The 25,368-nt window shown below is 34.1% G+C and overlaps 2 protein-coding genes across 2 annotated transcripts; one reads left to right on the top strand and one right to left on the bottom strand.

Moving 5' to 3' along the window:
• Positions 1–7,991: 7,991 nt before the first annotated feature.
• On the bottom strand, positions 7,992–14,506 carry LOC125839597 (ureidoglycolate hydrolase). Its single transcript, XM_049518590.1, has 12 exons — positions 14,275–14,506; positions 12,999–13,084; positions 11,979–12,053; positions 11,373–11,501; positions 11,120–11,206; positions 10,726–10,928; positions 10,519–10,621; positions 9,741–9,832; positions 9,472–9,534; positions 9,008–9,248; positions 8,799–8,839; positions 7,992–8,218 (listed from the first exon to the last, which is right to left on the bottom strand). The coding sequence occupies exons 1-12, from the start codon at positions 14,470–14,472 to the stop codon at positions 8,121–8,123; spliced, it is 1,416 nt and encodes a 471-aa protein (XP_049374547.1). The 5' UTR covers positions 14,473–14,506; the 3' UTR covers positions 7,992–8,120.
• Positions 14,507–15,371: 865 nt separating this feature from the next.
• LOC125839596 (uncharacterized) lies at positions 15,372–22,180 on the top strand. The gene is made up of 11 exons (XM_049518589.1): positions 15,372–15,539; positions 16,356–16,458; positions 16,702–17,095; positions 17,201–17,352; positions 18,043–18,246; positions 18,311–18,475; positions 18,829–19,209; positions 19,636–19,715; positions 19,802–20,165; positions 20,550–20,762; positions 21,751–22,180. The coding sequence occupies exons 2-11, from the start codon at positions 16,414–16,416 to the stop codon at positions 22,075–22,077; spliced, it is 2,325 nt and encodes a 774-aa protein (XP_049374546.1). The 5' UTR covers positions 15,372–15,539; positions 16,356–16,413; the 3' UTR covers positions 22,078–22,180.
• Positions 22,181–25,368: the final 3,188 nt, after the last annotated feature.

The raw sequence follows: 25,368 nt of genomic DNA, 5'->3' as shown, positions 1-25,368 counted from the left end.
TGGACCTTGTAGTTATAGATTACTGATATAGCCCTTACTAGTGGGAAGGTAATACTAGCATACCGCTATTGATATCCCTCAAGTAGGAATCTACCGATATGAATATTCGACTCCTTTATGAGGAGTTCATTGTTATTAGTTATTTATTAAAGAAGGTCACGCTGATTACATGATTCATTCTTGGAAACCTCTGAAATATAAGATTTGTTATGACAGTGTTTCTCTGAGTTTTGTTTCTAAATGTTCACATTGATTTTTGCTTACATAAGACAAATAAGATTGAATATTGTTATCGTTTTTGAAAGGGCATTTATTTCATTATTTGGATTATCATACTATCATGTTTTCTGACTTGTCCCTCATTAAACATGATTGTGGTTAAGTGTTATTACTCAATGAGATAGCGTCTCACTCCTCGCTAAATATATTTACAGAGAACTCAGGTAGCATTGGCGATGATTTCATTAATTAGAGAGTATGAATTGATTAGTGATCCTCGCATTGCTTCGCATGACAAGTGATTTATCGAATTGCTATGGTTTATTTTTTTATTTTAAAACTCTTAGAGTTACTTCATTTGTCAGTCCTATTATTAGAGTTATGATTATTCCTTCTTATTGTAGTCTAGAGACTAGTTTTAAATTTCTTTCCATATTTGGAGAAGAATTGATATTATTGCATGACGATTGAATTGTTGATGGATATTGTGTCCTGGGTTAGTTATTAGTTGTGTTATTGACTTCTAAGACAAGGAAAAATTGAATAGGCCCAAAAACAGAGAAAATTCTTCTTGATTTTTTTATAGATTTATGTCAAGGCTTGCTTTGAGATTCTTTCCAATTAGCACTGGTCACATACTTAAATTGAATCGTGAAAAAGTGAAGCTTACTTTTATTGTAAGTAAAACTGATAAATAAGTCTCATATAAAAAAAGACAAAAAAGTCTTGAAAAAGGCTTATGAACTCGACACATTTTGCGGTGCTGAAGTAGCTACAATCATATATAGTCCTTATTACAATGAATTGTCATGTAACAAAATCATGCAACTACAATCAATATATTTACAAAATTTAGAAATCTTCAAATGCTAGTTTAATAAAAAAAAATATGTTGGCAAAAGAGGAGTTCACCAAGCAAAGGATTGAAATGATGAAGGAATAACTGCGAAAGGTAAGAAAGGAAATCAGAAACATAATGCATGAAGTGTTGTAGGGAAAGACATTTTCTTTGATATTCCCTTCAACACTTTATACAATGTGCTCGTGATTTCCTTCATCACCTTCCGCAGTTATTTCTCCATCGTTTCAATTTTTTGTGTGGTAAACTCTTCTTTCATCACCATATTTTTTGATTAAAAACTAACGTTGGAAGATCCCTAAATTTTGTAGAAGTACTGATTGCAATTCTTCATGATTTGAAAACACCACAAGTTCATTGTGGTATGAACTATATATGATTATAGTCATTTCAATACCATAAAATGTACAATTCATAAGTCTTTTTTCAAGAACTCTTTCTATCTTTTCTTGTATGAGACTTCTTTGTCAGTTTTACTTTCAACGAAAACAAACTTCACTTTTTTCTATTCATAACAAAAGAGAGAGAAATGAGTTTGTTTGGGAGGGGATCAAATAATTATGTTTCTGTTGTTGTGTGTTTCTTTACCTAGGATTGACTCATATTTATAAGGAAAATTTAGTTTTACAAATGTTTAAATAGTTTGAATTAGAGAATACTAAATTGTCTGTAGTAGTTATTTTGGCATGTAACTAAATGTAGGTGCATTAGATACCAAGTTACATATTATCATCCTGAAATATATGCCGTTTATGATTTCGATCTTGTTCTGACCAGACTTTTTGAGTCAATTTTTTTTTTTTGACTAGATTTTTTTAGTCAATTTTTTCTTGTTCTGACTAAATTTTTTGAGTCAAACTTTTCTTGTTTTGACTAGATTTTTTTAGTCAACTTTTTATGTTTGGAAGATAATTTAGAGATTTGATTTAAGTAAGAAGTATATACAAAAGATGGTCATCCAATTATATTAAAATATAGCTAGTTAATCATTGTTATTCTTTTTATTTTATTTATTATTATTATTATTATTATTATTTCATTATTGAATCTTCATGACAACTAATTGTAATTTGACGATTTATATGTAATGACCCGATCGGTCATATTTGAAAAGTTTTGTGAATTTATCGTTTTGCCCTCTCGTGATTGACCCCGAGTCTTGTATGTTTGAGTTTGAAAAGTTGATTTTGAACTTTGAGTTAAGAGTTGAGATTTTGGTAAGTTTTGAATTTGAAAGGCTAAGTTGTTAAGAATGTGGTTTTCGATGTCTTTTGGAGTTTCGAGTGTCGAATGAAATTCCATCGATTCTATCAGTCCCAAAAGGTAAAAGTTACCCCGTGAGAGTTGTCAATTTCAGATTCAGAGCCTTTTTAAGGATTTGAGGTCCTAAGTTGTGAAATTATGAAATTTTAGCCTTTGAGCTGACTTTGGTCAATATTTGGGGTTCAAATACTCGGATCAGAATTTTGAGAGTTTTGTTGGATTCGGGGATGATTTTAGGCCTAGGTGAGGTCTTGATTTATTTTTGAGAGGTCCTGAGCTTGTTTTAGTCTTTTTTGGCGTTGAGTTAAATTCTTGTGATTTTCACGAATGTCGGATCAAAGAGACTCCGAATTCGTGTTTTTATGGTTTCATTAAGTTCGAAATGTCGAGTATAATTGATTTGCATATGTGGTTTATGTGCACAAGATTTTGAATGAATCCTGAGGTTCCTTTCGATAATTTAAGAGTTGGTTGTATTTTTGCTGGTATCTACATGCCTCGCTTTTGCGAAGGCTGGTCTCTTAAGCGAGAGCCTCTTTGCTTAAGCAAGCGTCACAAAAGTTAAGTAGGCTTCGCTTAAGTGAGACCCGCATTTTTAGCAGGGTTCGCCTGGTCGCTTTTGCGACATCAAAAAGGGTTTTGACTGCCATTTTTGGGGTTTAAGCACCATTTCCCTGTTTTTGAGTTTTGGGAGCTTTGGGTTGGCGATTTGGACCAGATTTTTGAGGGAAATCTTTTGGGTAACGATTCTTAACTCTAAATCTTCAATTACCCATTATTATTTATGGATTTATGTGTTCAAATCAGTTTTTGAAATGAGATTTTGGGGTTATATTCAAGAACCCAAGAACTTAGGAAAATGGTTATTTTGAAGTGGTTTTGATTCCATTTTCGAAATGATTTTCTATAATGAGTTCCTAAAGAGTTAAACATAATTTCCAAGTATTATTTTTCAGATTCAAACCTCCATTTTGAAATTGAGTTTTGAGTTGATTGACCTATTTCTCTACATAATTGATGTGGAAATTGTTGTTTCTGGTGAGTTATTGTGAATACTTGACTATTATAGATTGGGGGGCTGTGGAAGTGATTCGGAAGGGAAAGACTCAACTCTTGGAGTGATTGTTGATTGATTTAAGGCAAGTGACTTCCTAACCCTCGTATTCTAGTAGAATTAGTGTACTTACTTCGTTGCTTGTGTGTTGGGAGTAATGGGGATGAGGTGAATGATTTAATTGTCCACTTGTTACATCTAAATGAATAAAAAAGGGTTGAATTGAAAAAAGACTATGTGATGAACATGATGATGTGAATTTCTTTGTTGTGACCCTTGTTGATGGATGGATAAAATGCTTGAAAGCATGAATGTGGACTTGAATTGTATGAATTGTTGTCTCTTTCGTGTGGTGTGATATTGCTTGTATGCATAGATTGTGAACACTATGATGAGACATGTGATGAATTGTAATGTCGAGGTTATTTTTGGCAAGTGTTTATAAAGCCAATGGGAAATAGTTCCGGCTAGTGATATAAAGCCGATGGAAAATGGTTCCGGCTAGTGATATTGTGTAGATGAAAAATGATTCTGGCAAGAGATTGATTATCGTGACTTGATGCATTTGATGCTTATGCGTGACTTGCTTGATACTTGATATTTATGTACTTGTTGCGTGTGACTGAACTACTTGACTTTGAGATTGACTTGATTTATTTGATTCTTGAATTATGAAGATTGAATTGTGAATATTAGGCCTTGTGAGCCGTGTAACGTAAAACCGTTAAGTTGGACTGAATTTTGTGCAGGTTGTAGTTTGAAGAGGTTCGGTTGGAGTGTAAGGGTATTTGATTTCTAGCTAGTTGTTTTGTTTCATAGGCTGCTTGTTGGGTACCGTGTTGTTGGTACTCACCCCTTGCTTCTACACTTTGTAGGTTTTGATCCCGGACCAGCGTGATCTCTTTCTTCGTCTTCTGAGTTCGAGGCTCGTTAAGGAATTGAAGAGGTAGTTGTTTGTCACTTCGGCGGGCCCTCTATCTTCCTCTTTCTTTTACTATGTTCTATTTGAGAAACAAAGATAGAGACTTGTACTTATTTCTAATTCCACACTTTATGCATTTAGTGACTTGTACACAGTACATGTGATAACCAGATTTTGGGGTATTGTTTAGAATGAATAAGTTTTCCTCCCTTGTCTTGTTCTTGCTTTATTTTTTTCCGCATTTCTTTTATTTTCGTTGGGTTGGGGCTGACTTGTCTTGGTGAGAAAAGACAAGTGTCATCACGTCCGTTTTTGGGTCGTGATATTATAGTATGTAATAATTATATTATTAGTAGTTTTTATTAGAATATAAATAATGTATGTTCATTATAAAAAGGGGGAAAAATCAAATATGCCATCAAAATTTGAGAAAAGACTCATCGATGCCATCCATTAAAAGTCTTTCCCATCTATACCATTTTCGTTTGAGAAAAGGTTCATCCATGTCATTATTTGTTAACTGAAAACAGTTTCGATTTTGCAAAATCCTTTTTACACATGTTCAATTATGTTCCCGCATCTGAGATCTCTGGGGAAGAGGATCAAGTTGGCCCTTGTGAACAACTTGATGCACTATCTCCCTCCATTCCTTTGAGCGAAATGCGGCAAAAGAAAAGGAAGGAAAATCCATGGACCGACCCATCATCTCCACCTCGTAGGAACTACGAGATCAGCCCAAGGATGCCTTCGACCTCCAGGGGTCATGGACCGACCATAAACTCATGTTCAATAAGTGGAACGCATTAGATGCCCGCTCTCAGGATGGGCAGTTAGGGTCGGAGAAGGGCAATGACTTATTCTTAATCCAGTGTTCTTAAGACCAAAGAGTCGGGCAGAGGGGGGGGCCCTCTGTTCCTGGTTCTCGTGTAGTTGGACCATAAGAATCTTTAGTTAGAATGGGATTCCAACTCAGCACCTTTTGAGTGAGATTTTGAGAAGAGTTGATCTTTGGAGAGCAGAGTACAATGAAAGTTGTAAGTTGTGTTCGGGGGGGAGGGGGGAGGGGGGAGGGGGAGTTATTGTCTATTGTTGGCCTCTATGGTAGAATTAGTTGACCTCTATGTATTATCTAGTTCATTATAATAAGGAAAAAACTCAAATATGCCATCAAAATTTGAGAAAAGTCTCATCTATGCCATCCGTTAAACGTCTGGCTCATCTATTCCATTTTCATTTGAGAAAAGGTTCATCCATGCCATTATTTGTTAACTGAAAACAGTCCTGATTTGCAAATTCATTTTTTACACATGTTCAATTATGATTTGACCACGTCATTAATTAAATTATTTTTTGTTAAAAAAGGGAAATGCCTCAAATATGTCATCGAACTTTGAGAGAATGCTCATTCATGCCATTATTTGTTAGCTGAAAACGATTTTGTTATGCAAAATCATTTTTTACACATGTTCAATTTTGATTCGGCCGCGCCATTAATTAAATCATTTTTTAAAAAGGAACATGACTGAAATATGTCATTAAACTCTGAGAAAGACTCATATATGCCATTTCAGTTAACAACTAATGGCTTGGATGAGCCTTTTCTCAAACAAACATGGCATAGATGAACCAAACTTTTGACGGACGACATAAATGACCCTTTTCTCGAAGTCCGATGTTATATTTGAGTCTTTTCCCTTGTAAAAATAATAATTTTGTGTCAAATTTATGAATACTATTGATAGTTTTTAAAATTTATGGAATAAGTCATTTTCATGTTTCTCCAAAAAATAAAATATTTCCATAAATTATAGTCAAACACATTTTGAAACTTCAATTCAAACTTCATCTAAATCTGATTTCCCAAAATTAATTAAAAAATTATGATCAAAATCTAATTTTCGTTAAAACATATTTGGTTTGCATTTCGAGGTATTCAGATGCAGTCGCACAAACAAAACATCAATTGACGAGCTAGTCAACAAATAAAGATGATATGATATGTGAAATATATTACCGATTTACCAAGGTAATATGTATGTAAAATATTGCACTTAGGGGTACATGGTCAGGTTGGTTCAGATTTTTCAAATATCAAATCAAACTATTTGTGCCGAATTTTTAAATCTATAAACCAAACCAAACCAATAAAACTCGAGTTTTTCAACCTCGAATTTTTTCGGGCTTTCGGGTTTTTTCGGGTTTTTTCGCTAAAGTTTTCATACAAACATATAATTTATTTGTACTTCAAATATTTCTTCAGTTCTACCAAAATACAACTATCTAAGGTGTTTCTTAAGAATACAACACAAACAATGATATGATTAATGACACTAAAATATCCAAAAATAATAATAATAATAATAATGAAATCGCATAAAACAAATATTGCAAATTAACAAGTCATAGTGAAAATGATCATAATTTAAAAGTACTAAATCATGCTAAAATAAGTTTAATAAGTATTAGTTACATGACTAAATATTAAAGGAAATTAAAATTAGATTATGTACTTTAATTGTCTAAACCAATGTAAAACCAAAGAATAAATATTCAATATTATTGTCATTCTTAGTGTTAAATTGATTTCCTTTTTGCATTAGTATTAATTTGATTTTGATTTAAGTTTTATTATAATTACCAAGATCTATGGACTATAATCTTTATGGAACCATTCAAAATTCTAAGTTTTAAACTTGAAATAATATATTAAAAGATAAAAACTATGAAAAAGTATAAGAAATATTTAAAAATTATATCAAAGTAAATATTTTTATGTATAAAATAAAATTTTAAAATTATATATATAATGTCGGGTTGGTTTGGTCTCGGGTTGGTTTTTTTTAGTTAAAACCAAACCAACCCAAATATAGTCGGATTTTTTTTTCAACACCAAACCAAGTCAAACCAACCACTAGTCGATTTTTTTTTCCAGTTTGACTCGGTTTACGATTTGGTTCGATTTTGTACACCCCTAATTGCAGTATATAATAATATATCTCATAATTTACACAAATATATTTCTCCCGAAAGTCTTGGACTAATGATTCACATTTAGTCTAATCAAAACATGAATTTTATGTTTAATTTTAATCAATGATAGTGGTCTTTGTATTAGTATGGGATAGAGTTGAGAGGTGCCAATGGTACGGTTTGAACAATTATTTCTAAAAATTTATATCGTACTAACTTTTTAGTTATTTTATTTGTATAATTAAAATTAGACTTTTCATAACCACCCATCATATCAATTTCTCTTTGACGTCAATAGATGTCACGTAAATAAGTTTGAGCATCATTTATGTGTATATATATATATATATATATATATATATATATTCACAGGACTTTGACAAAAAAATTAAATTCTCTAGATTTTTTTATTGTTTAAAAAGGTGGTGAATCAAAAAAATTTGGAAGATGACAATGATATATGTGCATCCTACTATTATACAGTAACGTAAAACAAAGTTAAGCAAAGACTAAAGTCTAAATCAGCAGAGGAACATCCTTTACCAGAGGTCTCGATTTCAAGCCCTGTAGATTGTATATGAGATTGCCTTCAATAGTGAGCGTTTTACTCCAATGTATTTCTTTTATAAAGCCAATATAGTCAGCTTGGTTTTAAATTATTGTTTTACATAACTAAAAATTGAAGCAATTGGATATGCCGCATATGAATTGAAATGATTGGTGAACAAAGCCAACTATTATTAGAGACATAGGAGGATATCCAGAATACATGTAGAAGTAAAAAAATACAAATGCTATGAAGCATTAGGAAGTGTTGAACTAAATGAAGGCTATTATGAGAGGGATAATTTGGCAAGAGTTAATGCTAGAACCTTCACCCCGTTCGCGATATCCTCAACAGATGAAAACTCTTCAGGCTTATGGCTATATCCTGCAAAATCAATAGCTAACAAGCATGAATATCAATCCAGACATCCTATGAAACAGCAACATGAACTTGCACAGATGCTTCGTCTTTGTCGTTATGCCTAGCTTGTGATAGTTAATTCATAGTGTAACTTTTTTGTAATCATCCAGCATATATTCATCAGATACAGTTGGCCTAGCATAGTTCTACTAGTCAGTAACGGAGCCAGGAATTTGAGTACGGGGATTCAAGGTTCAAGAAAATGTAAGAAGGGCACACCTAAGATATGAACCTACGTCAAGGGGATTCAATAGTGTTTATATATATACAAAAAAGTATGTTTTAACCCTTTTTGCACAGTGTAATTTCCTGGCGAAGAGGATTCAGTTGACCCCCCCTTTACCAAAGGTAGCTCCGTGACTCTGTCAAGGCTTCGAGTGTCTAAAATATTTTATTTTCTAAAATGGAAATAGGTGACGTAACTAGAAGAGAGTAAGAATGACATCAACTACACATAAAGAAGATAGAAAGGGATAGCGAAGGGATAATATGAACACAGAGAAAATGGGAACAACTAGTGTCAAAGGAAAGTGAGATGACATACCCTTGTAACATGGAATGAATATCATGCCCATCGGAGATACTCTGCAAGGATATTAGCATGAAATTTAGCAAAAAATTTTGGTCAGAGAGCATATAAATTTGTGTCCTACATAAGCTGCATGGACCTCGAGTTCCATAAGGGACCTATGAACTTAAGAAGATAAAATGCATAATCAAATATAAATGCAGAGGTTCTCCCCCTTTACTTACCTTGCCATAAACAAGGAATCATGATAGGCTCGACTAATCATTTTCTTGTGAGTCAAATTTAGCTCTTGACATGCTAATTCTGTTGCCTTAGTGATTGACTCATCTGAAAGGGCTGGTGGATCTTGATTCACTATTTCAAACTCTGAGAGTGTAACTTTGCGTTTTTTAGCAATAGCCAAAGCTGACTGATGGATTTTCTCAATTACAAGATTTCGACGTCTTTCATCAATGTCACGTGTATCTGTCCCTCCCATACACAAGACGACTTTGTTATCAGATACAGCAAATACAGATTGTGTACTAGGCTTTGGATAGAATGTATAGTATAATGTGAATACTTGAATCATGAAATGCAACTCTTTCCTTTCAAAATTGATAAACTTGAAAACAAACTAGTTTTATGATCATCCTGTCTGCTGGAATGATTTGTAGAGACAAAATACATGATCCGACAGGAAGTATACCTATTTCAAGGTGTGCCATGCTCGGGATGCTGTTGATTGCTCCAGGATGCAGCTTTAGAATGCCTTGAAAAAGAAAATTCATTAGATCTTATTGAGAGATCACCTAATAATTCTCACAGCAATTAGTAGTTCCACACATTAATGAATTTCTCCTTTCCCGGAGAGTTCCATTATCAGATGCAGATTAAACCATTCACGATTCATCGGAGCACAAAGTAGTTGACCCTAGACCAGTGTCTTCTAGTATAAGGCAAAAGACATTAGCTTACCAACAGTTCCAACAGTGTCAATGGATCCAGAATCTAGTACATGTTTCTCCACAGCTAGAGCCAACTCTGCAGCAGCCAGTCCAGCATCGTTTCTGTTCCAAATTAGTTATGGGGAACAATGAGCCATATGTTGGAATAGATTATTAGCAGCACATTGCTCAAGGAGAGAATATATATATAAGACTTATATTCCCTATTGCAATCAATATAAAATCAGATGCCTCTCAACATCTTGAATAATGTAGATGATAGCTGAAAAACAATAGAAGACAAAATGCTTTACGGCTTGAGAGTCACAATCAGGGAACAGAAGGAGAGCTTACAACAAAGAAGACAGTATTCAAGAAACATATGGCATGAAAAGGTCAACTATATAATCTGCTTTAGTTTTCAAGCTTAGACTAATCAGAAACACATAAATTTAGAAGAAAGCAAGCACGTAAATTTTGAAAGTCGATACGCTAACAGCCAGAATCAGTCCTTTATAAAGTTTTGAACTTTCTAAAGAGTTCCAAACAAAAGCAACTAGCACATGACCCTGGTGGTAACTATCTGTCTATCACAACTTAGACAGAAAACCATCTTAATACTTTGTAAGTATGAAACACATCTTTATTTACAATAAGGAAAGTGGAGAAGTTGTAACTTGTAAGCAGGCAGAGAGATCTGCAGCTTTTTTACAGAAATTGTAAATAAGAAAGTAAGAGACCCCTGCATCATTGTGCAGAATCATTGAAAATCTCTAGCTCTAGCTAGTAGCTCTTCAAAAAATAGTTACCTTTCTGGCATCAATGCAGCTCCTGCATGACCTCCATTGCCTTCAAATGTTACTTTGATGCTTGCTGGAGCGGCAATTGCAGTCACAACACCAATGGAAGTACCTGCATTGACAGATAAACCAGCTTAACTATCGATACAGACTACATCTAAACCTGTCCTTGCATTGGATCATCAAAAATAGGATAACCATTTAACAACAGCCTACCTTCTTTTTCTAGAATGGGACCTTGCTCGATATGCAACTCGACAAAAGCAAAATAGCTTCCTTTTTTGAGAAAGACTTCAGATAAATCCCCCTTAGCATTTGCGTAACCAGCAGACTTGGCAGCATCAGAAAAGGAAATATTCTGGCTGTCAACAGTCTTCTTTAGAAGTTCAGCAAGTTGTACACTTCCTGCCAGCAAACGGCTGCAAATATCATGATCATCAGAGTCTCAACTGGATAGGGGGCGCGTTTAGTACTCCTATATTGCAACATAAGCAGTTAAAAAGCAAATGGAACCTAATAATTAATGTATGCCGTCTGTCCATCAGAGGGAACTCGGTGAATGCATTTGCTTATCCTCTTAGATGCTTAAGTAAGTGATCAAGATCCTAACCTTCCCAGACAGCTTATCCCAAACCTCGTGGGCTCTTCTGAAGTGAACATAATCACTTCTAGTGACCTCTTAGGCTTGAAACCCGACCTGTGGTAATTTGGATTTTAAATCAGTAAACAGAAGACAGAACTCTGCAGTTAAACAAAGTAGCAGCCAAATGCTAAGTGTATAGATAATTGTTGAGTTTTCTTTGTTTAAACAGTCTGATGGTGGAACAAAATGTTAAGTTTAAGCAGTCAGGATATATGCATACCGCTTTAGCACATTAATGGCCTCTATTGCACCCAAAACACCAACCACACCATCATATTTTCCGGAGTATGGTATAGCATCAACGTGAGAGCCAGTTAAAACGGGGGCGAGCTCAGGTTCATATCCATTCCTGTGAACCACAAGATGACAGTCATGTTCAAGATATGATAGGTAAGAAGCAAGTCGAGGGGCAGATGGGTGCAAATAAATTTTCAAATTAGACTATCTTCTAAATAAATAGAGATAAAGTCAAAGTTCCACATAAAGCATCTCATCTAAATCAATGCTAACCAGACCTTCAAGAAATCTGTGCCAGTTTATTTCACATTTTTTTGCTTTCGGGGTAAATACCAATTTTTGAAGCTAAACCAAACTACATTAATCATTTTATAAGACTTAAAATGTAGATATTCAGAAAATTTCATGAGATGTATTTCCTCGTACCAAATGGAAATAGAATATATTTCAACATATTAGTCAAAGTTCACCTAATCTGAATCCAGGAAACAGAAAATTGTCAAACATTTGATGTACTTGGATAATACATATGTATTAGAAAGCTTATGCTTTAGAATCGATGGAGAAAAGCATCATGATACAAACTTACCACCGACCAAAAATGTTCCCGACAGCATCCTCTCTAACAGAGAGACCAGAAAGTTCCATCAAATCTTTAATATAACTGCATGATAAATAAGCAAACAAGTAAACCATATGTGTTTATTTTATTACTTATTCAGAAGTAAAACAATGCTTCCAATGTTACTTTTATGAAATTGATCAAGAATGAAATAGGCATTTCATACAGATCTATGAGCAACTATAAATTTTACGAGGGAACAATAGTACAAAAAAAATTGAATGATTTAATCCCACAAGAATAAGTCAGAAAAAGAACAAATTGGTTACACATCAAACTGAATGTCCAATCATAACATACAGAAGGAACTATAGAATTTCACCAGACTGGAACTAAACTACACTGCTTTAAATACACCCCTCTTTATCAGTATAGCGTTTACTTCCTTAAACATGTCTTTTCTATTTGGTTAGTCAAGTATAGCCCATTTGTTGAGTACCACAAAGCCCAAAAAGCTATGACGGATCCACTGAACACTTCTCAAAAGTTATTATGCCAATTTTTGTCCTCAAAAGTGAAATGTAGAAGCAGATGCAATTTTCCTATTTTCATAACTTAAAAATTCAACGTTGAAAACAACAATTTCTCTAGCTAAAATCATCAGTATAAAAGAAGTGTTTCTCGTGGTAGTTTCATTTCAAACTTCTTTTTGGCAGAACATGCTCTTCCTGTCACAGAATATAGATATAAGAAATGGGCCGTACTGTATGGAAAGTACATTTTGCATGGTACCAGGTCATACACCTGATTACCTGTTCTTCTTTCGTGATTACTCAAACTATAGGAAGAGAGACGAAGACAGTTCAATTTAGTTTCAGTGAAGTTACTGAACTGACTACACCAGCTACTCCAAATTCAAGATCACATTTGCTCAACTTTTAGCTCAGTATAGTTTCTGAACTCTGAACCATAACAATAGCACAAACAGATATAGGCTTTATTTAACGTCAAATAAGCAAAATGTTCTTATAAGCTAAATATATATACCTCCTTGCTAATACATCCTTCTCACTGTATAGGATCCTAGTGACGGAAGGCGCAGGTGAATCTGAGAAAGTTGCTAGCTCCTCTATCTAGAACAACACATAGAACGACACAAGCAACAAACTATTATAAGATAAAATTTCAAAAACACTGCACTTAATATGATAACAATTGAAATAAGTTATAGCACATACATCTACATCATTTCTACAGAACAAAATACACATTCGAAATGCATAATATATTTTCTGAAAGTTCCAGTTTGTTTAAGTTGCTGTCTTTCTCAAACATAACATCACAGAAAAACGAGATGCCAATTTACACTTTTCCAGTGTACTTGAAAAGACTAAATAGTTACAAGTCATACTTTAAATTAGGTACTTTACTCAACACAACAAATTGCATCCTACTTCAAAAAAGGTGTTTTACACTCAATTCTACAAATTGTAAATCACAAAGGATATCCAACTTTAAACGAAAGTGGTCGAAACAATGGATATAAAAAAGTTTGATTTTTCCCATTCTGTTGTGCACTTTGAGCTGCATTTGATTGGATTGTTTCGGAACAAAGATTAATATTCCTACTACAGCAGTTGAAATAACCTCCCATGTTTCATCAATGATAAATTCACAGTCCAATAATGATGAAAAAAGTTAGCTTTACACAATTCCTTAATGCTTAGTAAAATGAGACTTCTAGCCTATTTGACCAAGTTTCCAGAGTCTAAAAATGCTTATTTTAAAAAAGTGAGGCGTTTGGCCAAGCTTTTGGGAGAAAATAAGTGCTTCCGGTAAATAGCACAAGCTAAAAAAGTAGTTTTTTCCTAAAAGCATTTTTGAGAATACAATCACATTGGGGTCAGCTTTATGAATCCTCACTAACCACGTTACTCCATGTAAACTCATCTCATTTGAGATAAGCTATATTAATCCTCACTAACCACATTACTCCATTTAAACTCATCTCATGCCAATATTATACAAATACAAATAAAAAGTACTTAATATTGTAGAAGTTATGTATATTTTCTAGACCAATGTATCCAGCAAACCAAACAAAACACTCTCTTTACCTTTCTTTCTTTCATGTATTTACTATTCATTACTGTATCTTTTTGTTTGTTTGTTTGTTTTCGATAAAAGGCAAAAACCCAATTCAGAGTTCACAAGAACCACAACTTCATAAGCTTTCATCACTAAAGATTCAATTTTTATAACAAATTCAAGAACACACAAACAAGAAAGTCACAAAAAGATAACTTTTTTTTGCTAAAATTACCTGTTTCTGTAGAGTATCAGAGTTGACAGATAAAGAAGATAAGGAATTGGGATATTTAGGTTCATGAATTGGGTACCCAGAAAATTCCTCCATGGTTTTAATTGTCTTGTCTTCATCATGACCAAATATTCCTGGAAGATCACAGATAAAGTATAGAGAAAAGATGAAGATGAAAAGAGAGAATCTCAAAGCCATCATTTTTTGTGTGTGTGTGTGTTATTGGGACTGTAATTTGTTTATCATATATGCTTGTACGTATAGTAGCATTTTTTTATCTACCCATTAGTATAGATATTGGAGCCTGATTAATTTGAGTCCATTCGAGGGGCTCATGACTCAAACTCTGATTAAGGAAATAGTATCTCCATTTACGGCACTACATTTATTACAAATTTTTTTCTTTTTAAGGCTACTCAAGAATTTTTAAGGCTACTATTTGAGTTGAAAGTGAAATAATTCTTTTTATCCTGAAATTGCTTTTATTAATATATAAATTTTAGTTAATTGGGTTTTATGCTTTGTTTGGATAATTATTCTATATTGTTTCATAATATATATTGTATTGTATCCTTTATTTAATTTTTTTTAAGAGTAAATTATGAGAATCATTGTGGATTTTTAGGAGATAAGGGCCAAAGGTATCTGTCACATGATCTCCGCCTTGGAATAATAACACAATGATTCCATCAATAAGTTAAACTTGAACGACTCCTAATTGGCCACCAAATATTCACTTTTAGTTCCGTCAATACTTATTGTTTTATAATATATTGTTTTTTTTACTTTTTTCACTCTGTATTCAATTTTCATATCAAAGCTCTGATTAAATTCGAGTCGTGCATTGCACAGTTCATTTGGGAATGGTATATCAAAGGTTTGAATTCGAGATCTCTAATTAAAAGGTGGAACAGTCTCACCACTGCATCACAATTGATATTGATGCATTTTAAATTTTACTTTTACCTTAAATATTTATACTAATTCAAAATTAAAATGGGTAATTTTTTATAATTATATCTTCAATAAATTAAAATTGGTGTTTTAAAAAAATTATAATTATATCTTCAATATTGAAAATCTTTTTTAGTGGGCTGAAGGAGCAGTCCATCCAAGTAAGGCGGTGCAAAATTGGTTGCATTAGGCCCAACAAAATTTATCCCAATTCAATCGCGCACAAATCAATCGTCGATTTGTCATTTGCGGAAGTCAATTGAATCGCCACCGTGCTCTCCGCCGTCGGCAACCTATCTCCGGAGAATTCAGCCGTAAGTTCCATCTTGCTCTTCACCTCTCCTTCTGACAAAAAATCTCAAGTGAAATTGGAGTGCCGGAATAAAATTGTGAATCGCGAAAACAGTTTTATCTATGTTGATTTATATAGCATGTATTCTATCAGTAATTTTCGATTTTTTTTAATCATCTCTTCCTCCTTCGAGTAAAGTACCTTGATTCCTAATCTCAAAATTCTAATGAAAAAATAGGAATTTATGAAGTTAATCTAGTAGTGGGGATTAGGAAATCTGAATTGGGTTGCATTGCTTTATTTTTGAGCCTCAAATCTGCTCTTTTCATGTGTATTTGGCTCCAAAGGTTTTATATATCAAATGCAAAATTACCAGTATTTTGTGAGTTTTTAGTTATTGTTATAGAAGCTCTAAATCTCAAGTAATTTACCTAATTTATGATGTCTTGCTTCTTATAGTTGAATCGAACTAATAGACAACATATGAGAAGAACATATTTTTCTAATATATTTGGGGATTTCGGATTTGAATGACTAGTTGAGTACAGGCTGCTGATGACCATAGTTTAGCTGTAAAGTTCAATTTTTAAGGATAATATAGGTGATAATCATTTATTAGGCTCACATCCAGTTTGAATTATTCTGTGCGCAGAAAGAAGTCTGATATTTAAGTGAAGAAGGGTAGAGGGGCGGGTCTATTATCCTTTGAGCTTCTAACCATTGGTCATTGGCCATTGGCTCTGGGGGTTTCTTGATTATTAAAAAATTTAACTGATAACATTTTGTTGCTGCAGTCATGCAACTGCTCTAATTTGTTATGTTTGATCTTGATTTCCAGGATACTGTTTGAAAAGGTAAATTTCTACAGGACTTGGTGTTAAGAGACAACCCTGAGTATGCTTTCAGGATTGAAAATCATACCACGCGAACACGTAGAAAAGGTAAGCTTACTAACGCTTTCTCATCACACAGTAGAAATCCATCGTGATGAAGTAGCATGATTCGGATTGGTGTTGAGATAAACTTTGTTCTTTTGTGTGATTGTTGCGAATGTTTCTTGAAATTTGTGGAAAAACTTCTTCTTTATTGAAGTGGATAAAATTTTGACCTTTATCTTTTCGGGTTCTTTAGTTGTGTATGAGAAAGTCTTATGCCTCTGATGCTCGTGGCCAATTTGGTGTTAGGCAAAGGATGAAAGCTTGGATGATTCTCGAAAACAGAGGAGGAGATCTGGTCATAAGAAGGATAGGGAGAGAAAGAAAAAGAAAAAATCTCGTTCCACTAGTTCAGATGATGAAGACCTTGATAAAATAAGAGCAAGGTCAAAGAAAAAGAAGTGGTATGCCTCAGATGAGGATTTGTCCTCGTATTCAGATGGAAGTGAGAGTGATAGTGCTTCTGATTATGAGAGAAAGAACAGTAGTAGGAAGACAAGTAAGAAGAGAAGAAGCAAGCACGGGAAAAGTAAAGAAAGAAGTCAAAGTTCTTCATCTGAGTCTGAAAGTGAGAAAAGGAAGAGAAGTAAGAAAGACAGACAAAGTCGGAGAGAGGGTGATGTACTGCAAAATAACTTGCTTGGTACGTATAGATTGTGTTATTCTCCAGTTAATTGCACATCGTCCCTTCCCCAAAATTAAATGAAGGGAGTAATTTATTTAGTTAATTTTTCTGTGGAATTTTTAGATAATGACTTTGATGGATCTAAGTTGCGTAATGATCATGAACTTATGAGAAAAGAAATGGGGTTGGATTGGATGCTGCGGCCTAAAGACAATGTGGATAAGATTCCTGAATCAGTTTCTAACTGTTCAGCCAAGGAGACTCCAGCTGAAGAGGTATATTTCTGGTTGATTTTATAACCTCGTGCAACTTTATATGCTCGTTACTTTCCATTGTATTATATCTTTATACAACAACATACCCAAGTAAAAGAAGAAGAAAATAATGAAGAAAGCATAATGGTTAATAAGAAAAGTAGTGTTAAGTCTAAAAGAAAGAAAGAAAGAAACAATAACAACAACAAAATAGTGTGGTATTCGAAAACACAATACACAACATAAGGCAAGAACTACTAAGGTACGACTAGTACTACGACAGGCACTAACAAGCCTAAACCTATGCATGGCAAGACAATATTGCGGGCTTTCTTATCAAGCCTTATGCCTTATGCCTTTTGTTTTATATTTAATTTGCTTTTATCAGTTTGTTCATGTTAAAAATGCAAGAGCTAGATCTAGTTGACATCATTTATTGTTCACATTGAAAAAGCAATAATGCTATGTGTTGCTATACATCCAGTCTTTGGGGATTCTTTCATTTGTTTGTTAATTATGTTAATGTCTTTATTCCAATGTATCAAAAGATTTATTTTGAATGCACAGTGACTGAACCTCCTGAATCTTTTGTATACCAAGTGCTGCTACTCTCTTCAATTCATTGAAGGAAAATGTAGTAGTAAAGGTGATCTTCTCGCACTGCTTGATATTGTTATGTACTGACTGGACCAGATTGGCATCTTGTTTTAGGTGACAAAAGTAAATCCCAAAGAACTGAACCCATATTTGAAGGATGGAGGAGGTGGTTATCCTGATGATTCAGAAGGAACAAAGAGTGGTGGTAGCCAACTTCTGTCTTCTGCTATTGTTGGTGATGGAGGTGCAAGTTGGAGGCTTAAAGCCTTGAGACGAGCTCAAGAACAAGCAGATCGGGAAGGACGGAAGCTTAATGAGGTTGGCATTTCAGTGATTGTCTTATACTTCTACTGCAGTCACTTTCTAACATTAATATTTACAGGTGGCCGCAGAACGCTGGGGATCACTTAGTCAACTTGCGGTTTCTGTGTCTTCTGGTAAAGCTGCACCAACCCGTGCTCACCTTCATGCTATCAAACGGAGGCAAGGGGCAATGGATGACAAGGAAGCTGTTACAGACAAAAGAAATCAGACTTATGCTAGAAAGGTAATGTCGGATAAGAGTTGTTGACTATACTAAAGGACAACATTAGTTGCTTTGTATTGCTTTGGTTATTCTTTACATCTTACGCTTATATATTTGTGATTTTAGTGCTTGATGGAATAACTTTTGAATATCAAGTTTTTGTTAAATTAATGTTGACTTTTTTCTTAACAATGTCGTAGTCTGATAACTAGGAGTCTGACCTTGCGCCTTATAATTTATTTTTTTTGAAATAGCTCCTTATAAATTTAGATGGAAGCTGTGCTATTTCCTTTACTGAAGAGGGAAATGACAATTTGGCTATTTTTTATCTGTGTTTTATTGGTGTTAATAGTCTCATAAACACGTGCTTGCAGGAGACGTCCCCTGGTCGTTCAAAGATGCGGATGCCCACCAACCTTAAAGACTCTTTATCATGGCGCAAAGAGAAAAACCAGAACATATCCAATGCAGATGCGGGGCTTATTGCCACTGCAATATCTAGTGTAAATAAATTCTCCAACGATGGAAATTTTATGCGTGAATTTATGCATGAAAAGAGCGGTGATTCCAGCCTTGCTCCTGATTCTTCAAATCCAAAGTCAGGGGTCTTGGAATCAAAACCAGATTTACCAGTATATGAGAGAACAAGTGAAGATGCAACAAATATCAAACCAGCATTGACTGCAAATCAATTAGCTGCAAAAGTGATGCAGCTTCGAATGAAAGGGATGCATGATGAAGCTGAAAAACTTCTGGTGAGCAATAAATTCACTCTCTTTTGTAGATTATTCAAAACAACATGACGGTTAGTCAAGACCATGTGTATTTCAAGTGACATCACTGATATTTGATGTTGCAACATATCAATAATTTGTAACGTGTCATCTGCTTTATTATTGACGGTAGGTGCCAAAAAGTTTCATCTATCCTAAGATCTATTTTCTAGCTAGTAGGATCTTCTAAATTGATGACTTCATGAGACTCTATGTTTATTGCTTGCTTTGCCCCTTTCTTCAAAAATTAGCGACAGTTAAAACATCTCCATGTTGGCAGCTTACCGTTTCTGTGAGCAAGTAAAGTGGAGAGCTGTATTATAAGACTCAATGACACTTATTCTCAAGTTGACAGTTTAGACTTCCCTGGTTGTAATCAACTTACGATATGTCACTTTCTTTTTCCAGAAAGAAGCAGAGGAGATGAAAACTAAACAAACTGCTAATGATGTGTTGAGTAGACCACGGATAGATGGGAGCACAAGCAGGTATTTTTTTACTGAATTGTCTAAAAGTTTTGTTTGTTTTAATGCCTATCAGTAACTAAATGTATTGGCTTTAATCCCTTGCTTAGATATGTGATGCATGACCTATCTGCTCGGCAAAAGAATAAAGCGGAGGATGCAGATGTGCATCTTGCTCAGAAGATAGTGCAAAACAAAAAGTATACTACATATGGTCAGGCAGATGATGAGTATGATTATGATGATGGGCCGAGGAAAAAGTCCCGGAAGAAAGGAGGGGTGGAGAATCATAAATCTCTTGAGACTGCTAATCATGCAAGGCGCATTTTGACTCAGCAGGAGAGATGCCAATTCTGCTTTGAGAATCCAACAAGACCAAAACACCTGGTGGTTGCCATTGCAAACTTCAGTTACTTATCACTGCCGGTATGGCGGTCGATTTCCCCGGGTCATTGCTGCATCTTGACAATGCAGGTGACATTGAACTCTTCTCTGGTCATATATCTATAGGTTATATTTCGGTCATTCTTGTGAACTGTACAATTTGCCAGTTAATTGAATTCTGAAGAAGTAATCTTTAGTGTGCTAGATCTCTATGAGTAGTGTCTTATGAGCAATGCTTAGCTCCCTACTCCTCATTTGTCTGCTTTTCAGCGTTTCAAGAGATCATTTGTATCAGAAGTTGACTTTTAACGATGCAAAAAGGAAGAGATCATTTACATCAGAAAAAAATAGTTTCTTTTGTGGTAGATGCTTCAGGATATTATTGCTGCCAAAAATCTTGTTATAGTGCTACCTTTGCTCTGCCAATTCTTTGCTGTTTTTTGTCATAGTGACCATTGCTTTCTCTTGGAGCAGCATGAATCAGCTACAAGATCTCTGGATGATAATGTCTGGGAAGAGTTTAGGAACTTCAAGAAATGCCTCATTATGATGTTTGCGAAGCAAGAGAAGGATCTTATTTTTCTCGAGACTGTGATGAGTTTGGCCCGGCAGAAGCGGCATTGTTTGGTAGAGTGCATTCCTTTGCCCAATGAAGTTGCAAAGCAAGCACCCTTGTACTTTAAAAAGGTTTGCAAAACCATCTTGTGTGTTGTCTGTTTTATTTTTATAGCACTGTCTATCAAATTTAGTTTCGTATGAGTTGGAATTTAGAAAATATGAGGTTGCCTAGTCTTCCGTAAATATGATATGAAGGGATTAAGGGATTTTTGGTAAAACATTTGAAGGGTTACCAGTTGGTCTCCTGTCAAATATGATTAGAATTTGGTCTGGGATTTGTGAAATATGAACCCTCATTATAGTGGCAGTGAGTCTTGCTTCTTGGTCTTGTACTATTATCGAATCATAGGATGTGCTGACTGCTAAGACGTGTTAATTTCCCCAGGAATTTGGTCTAGTGGTAAGAGTATAACAGGTGATTTGGTCTAAGCTTAGAGCCTTAGACTACTTGTACCAGAGATGAAATGTTTTTTCCCCTTCTGTACTGGAGCTACCTGGTTACACCTTTTGTAATTTGGCATCTTCCTGATGCCCATGCACTGATGATCTCTTACTTTATCAAATAAAGAAGAGTATAACAGGTGATGTGTGGGGGCACGTGTTATGTGTTCGAACTCCACCATAGACATAGGTATTGTATTTAAGTGGAGAAGGGTGGAGGTGCAGGCCTATTATCCACCAAATTTTGAACCATGCACCTTTTACCCTTGGGGATTTCTTGGTCATACAAAAGTTCATAGGATGTGCTAGGCGTATTTGGAACTAATATTATTGCAATTACATCTTTTCTTATGAACTAACGCTTATGTATTGCTGTGAAAGAAACATAGAATTGTCTTTTGGCTCTTAATAGACCTGTTATAAGAATCAAGTCCCTTAGGATTTGGTTGAAGCAAAGACTGAATATAAGCACTGTCTTCTAGAAAAACTCAAGGTTGCGCTGGCAATGCGTGCTCATTTTTTGTTCTTTTCCCTTTCTTTTGCTCCAATTTGTTTGCTGTGTCTATTTGAAGCAATTTCCTCTTCTGCACTTGCTCATAACAAATATCCACTGTAGGCGATTGATGAAGCCGAAGATGAATGGAGTCAACACAATGCTAAGAAACTCATAGATACAAGTGTAAAGGGTTTGCGGGCATCAATCCCAAAGGATTTTCCCTACTTCCATGTTGAATTTGGCTTAAACAAAGGGTTCGTTCATGTAATTGACGATGAAAACCAGTTCAGCAGCAGTTTCGGCCTCAATGTGGTAAGAGGGATGCTGAAGTTGCCACCTGAAGACATGCATCAGCATCGACGGCGTGAATCAGTTGACACACAAAGAGAAGCTGTTGCAAGTTTTGCCAGAGATTGGGACCCTTTTGACTGGACTAAACAGCTTTGATCGACTAACATTAGGTGTATGCACCTGTATTCTACGCGTAAGTTTCTTATTTTTAGCTTGAAATATGTTGAGGGAGGTTGTATTTGTAAAGGAAATGCAATTGATCATATTCATAGTATCACTACTATTGCATAATTGTGATTAGGGGTGTACATGACCGGGTTGATTCGGGTTTTTCAAATATCAAACCAAACCATTTGTGTAAAAAATTTTAATTTATAAACCAAAACTAATAAAATTCGGATTTTTTCGGATTTTTCAACCTCGGGTTGGTTCGGGTTTTTCAAATACAAATCAAATCATTGTGTCAAATTTTTTAATTTAGGGAAAAAGAACAAATATACCCCGGAACTTTTAAAAATGGTATGTATATATCCTCCGTTATACTTTGAGTTATATATACCCGCCGTCTTATTTTTGGGTCATATATATCCTTACAACAACGGAGAGACATGTGGCAACATCTGAACAATTGACTCTATTTTATTTTATTTTTCACCCACAAAACTAAAAACCCACCCGGATAATCCAATTTTATCCCTTCTACATCGTCCCCATTCACCAGCTCCGGTAACTTTCTCAGAACCATAGCTGCCACCACCCAGTCATACACTACATCCAATTTTATCTCTTCTCAATCGATTTCTCGTTTTCTAATCGATAATTTTTTGCGAAAAAAAATCCTAACAACATGAAGAAATCTAACCCAATACGGGTACAAACACATCATCTTAAAATGAATTCAAAACCCTAACAACCTCTATTGCTTTGTCTCATTTGCTTGGTACAATAGGGAAGCCAACATCCAATACTCCATGGTGTATTGTCTCCATAACCCAATGTAATGTGGAAACTCCGATAAAGTCTTGGCGTCAGCGTAATGCGAGCCAATTTAGACAACCGCTGCAGGACGTAGTGTTACTCGGCGGGTATGAGAAAAGCAGAAATTTCAATTTGTTATCAATAGTTTGATCACTATAAAAGAGGTGAGAAGATTAAACTATTTGTAATCAATAGTTTGATCTTTGCCAAAAGTTATTGAAATTTTAAAATGGGTTTCTATAGCCGAATGAACTTTCCACCATGGAAACACTTGTACTGACTATTGAGAATAGAAAAAGAGGAATAGATGATGATGGGATGAAGTGATTTGCTTGCATTGTAAAGATGTTTTAGATTGGGTCGGATTTTTATTTTCATACGGGTCGGGTAAAATAAATTAATAGATAGTTGGGTGAGTGGGTTTTTAAATTTTCATCAAAAAAAATAAAATAAAATTGGGTCAATTGTTGAGATGTTGCCACGTGTTTCTCCGTTAGTTGTAATGATATATATGACCCAAAAATAAGACGGCAAGGGTATTTACAGTCTCAAAGTATAACGAAGGATATATACATACCATTTTTGAAAATTTGGGGGGCATATTTATCCTTTTTCCCTTTAATTTATAAATCAAATCAAACTATTAAACCTTGAATTTTTTCAAATTTTTGGATTTTTTCGGTAAAGTTTGCATACAAACATATAATTAACTTGTGCTTCAAATATTTCTTTAGTCCAACCAAAATACAATTATCTAAGGTGTTTCTTAAGAAAATAACACAAAATATGAGATGAGTGATGACATTAAAATATTCAATAAAAAATAATAATGAAATCAGCATATAAATAAATATTGCAAAGTCATAGTGAAAATGATCATAATTTAAAAGTACTAAATCATGCTAAAATAAGTTTAATAAGTATTAGTTACATTACTAAATATTTAAGGAAAATTAAAATTAGATTATGTATTTTAATTGTCTAAACCAATGTAAAACTAAAGAACAAATATTTATTATTATTGTCATTCTTAGTGTTGAATTGATTTTCTTTTTGCAGTAGTATTAATTTGATTTTGATTTAAGTTTTATTATAACTATCAACATCTATGAACTATAATCTTTATTGGATCATTCCGAAATCTAAGTTTAAACTTGAAATAATACATTAAAAGATAAAAACTATGAAATAGTATTGTAGACAATAAAATTCGCGTCGAGAAAACAATAATCAAGAACGGAAAATTATGCAACAATCGTTTTATTGATTTAGGTGCGAGTGTTACAATCTCTATTATTCCTCTGAATTCGCCTTTTCAAATATAATTCAAGGGCTCTTGAGCTTGATCTTGAACTTGAGATTTATCTCGATCTTGATCTCTATCTTGATCTTGATCTTAAACTTGGACTTGGACTTGGACTTGATTTGGAACTTTATCTTGATCTTGAACTTGAACTTGAACTTTATCTTGATTTTGACTTCTAGTTGAATCCAAGGGCTTCGAGCTTGATCTTGAATCCGGCGGTCTTGATCTTGATCGTTCTTGATCTTTATCGTTCTTGATCTTGATCGTTCTTGAGACTTGAATATTCTTGAAACTTGAATGCTTGAATTCTTGAACTCTTGAACTTGTAGAGAAATCTGCAGCTTTTGATCCACGAGCTTTCTCTAGCTTCTTGTTAAAATTCTTGGTCCCCCATTATGAATTATGAGGACCCCTATTTATAGTTTTAAAATAGAGGAGTTGTGTTTAGAAGAGGACTCCTTTCGGCCAATTAGATTTAAGTGACATGGCATATGGGCTTTATGGAGCGGGCCTTAATTAAATTCATATTTATTGAATTTAAATAATTAACTCAATTATATTAGTCCATAATATTTATTTGGACTAATATATTAATGAATTTAATATAATTCCAATCATTTTATAAATTTATATTTAATAAATTTTAAATGATTACAAGTATAAGAAATATTTTAAAATTATATCAATGTAAATAGTTTTGTGTATAAAATAAAATTTTAAAATTACATATATAATGTCGGATTGGTTTGATCTCGGGTTGTTTTTTTTTAGTTAAAACCAAACCAATCCAAATATAGTCGGATTTTTTTCTCCAATGCCAAACCAAGTCAAACCAAACCACTAGTCGAGTTCTTTTTCCGGTTTGACTCAATTTGCGGTTTGGTTCGGTTTTCAATTCGATTTTGTACACCCTTAACTGTGATATACTTGAATTTGAGTAGCCAAATTTCGAGCTTTAATTTCGTACCTGCAGTAATTTAAACTCACACTGGTAAACTGAATCCGTCAAGCCTTACTATTGAATTGTAGAGCATCAAGCAAGGATTAATCCAAATTTATCATTTATCTTTGAATATTTATTTGGTCATTAAATCTTATCTCCAAATATTTTCAAGACAAATATCAAGTACTTACAATTATAACACATTTTTTTATGTGTCCTA

This window comes from Solanum verrucosum, unplaced genomic scaffold (genome assembly GCF_900185275.1).
Source record: "Solanum verrucosum unplaced genomic scaffold, falcon-dt-bn FXZP01000306.1, whole genome shotgun sequence".
Taxonomy (NCBI): Eukaryota; Viridiplantae; Streptophyta; class Magnoliopsida; order Solanales; family Solanaceae; genus Solanum; species Solanum verrucosum.
This window is presented reverse-complemented; position numbering and strand designations above follow the sequence as displayed.

Excerpts from the sequence above, each read along its gene's own strand:
- LOC125839596 (XM_049518589.1), top strand. The coding sequence starts at position 16,414 with ATGCTTTCAGGATTGAAAATCATACCACGCGAACACGTAGAAAAG. Across the intron at positions 18,476-18,828 it reads ATCAGACTTATGCTAGAAAG|GAGACGTCCCCTGGTCGTTC; the intron begins GTAATGTCGGAT and ends ACGTGCTTGCAG. Across the intron at positions 20,166-20,549 it reads GCTGCATCTTGACAATGCAG|CATGAATCAGCTACAAGATC; the intron begins GTGACATTGAAC and ends CTCTTGGAGCAG.
- LOC125839597 (XM_049518590.1), bottom strand. The coding sequence starts at position 14,472 with ATGATGGCTTTGAGATTCTCTCTTTTCATCTTCATCTTTTCTCTATAC. Across the intron at positions 13,085-14,274 it reads CTGATACTCTACAGAAACAG|ATAGAGGAGCTAGCAACTTT; the intron begins GTAATTTTAGCA and ends GTGTTGTTCTAG. Across the intron at positions 9,535-9,740 it reads TGACACTGTTGGAACTGTTG|GCATTCTAAAGCTGCATCCT; the intron begins GTAAGCTAATGT and ends TTCTTTTTCAAG.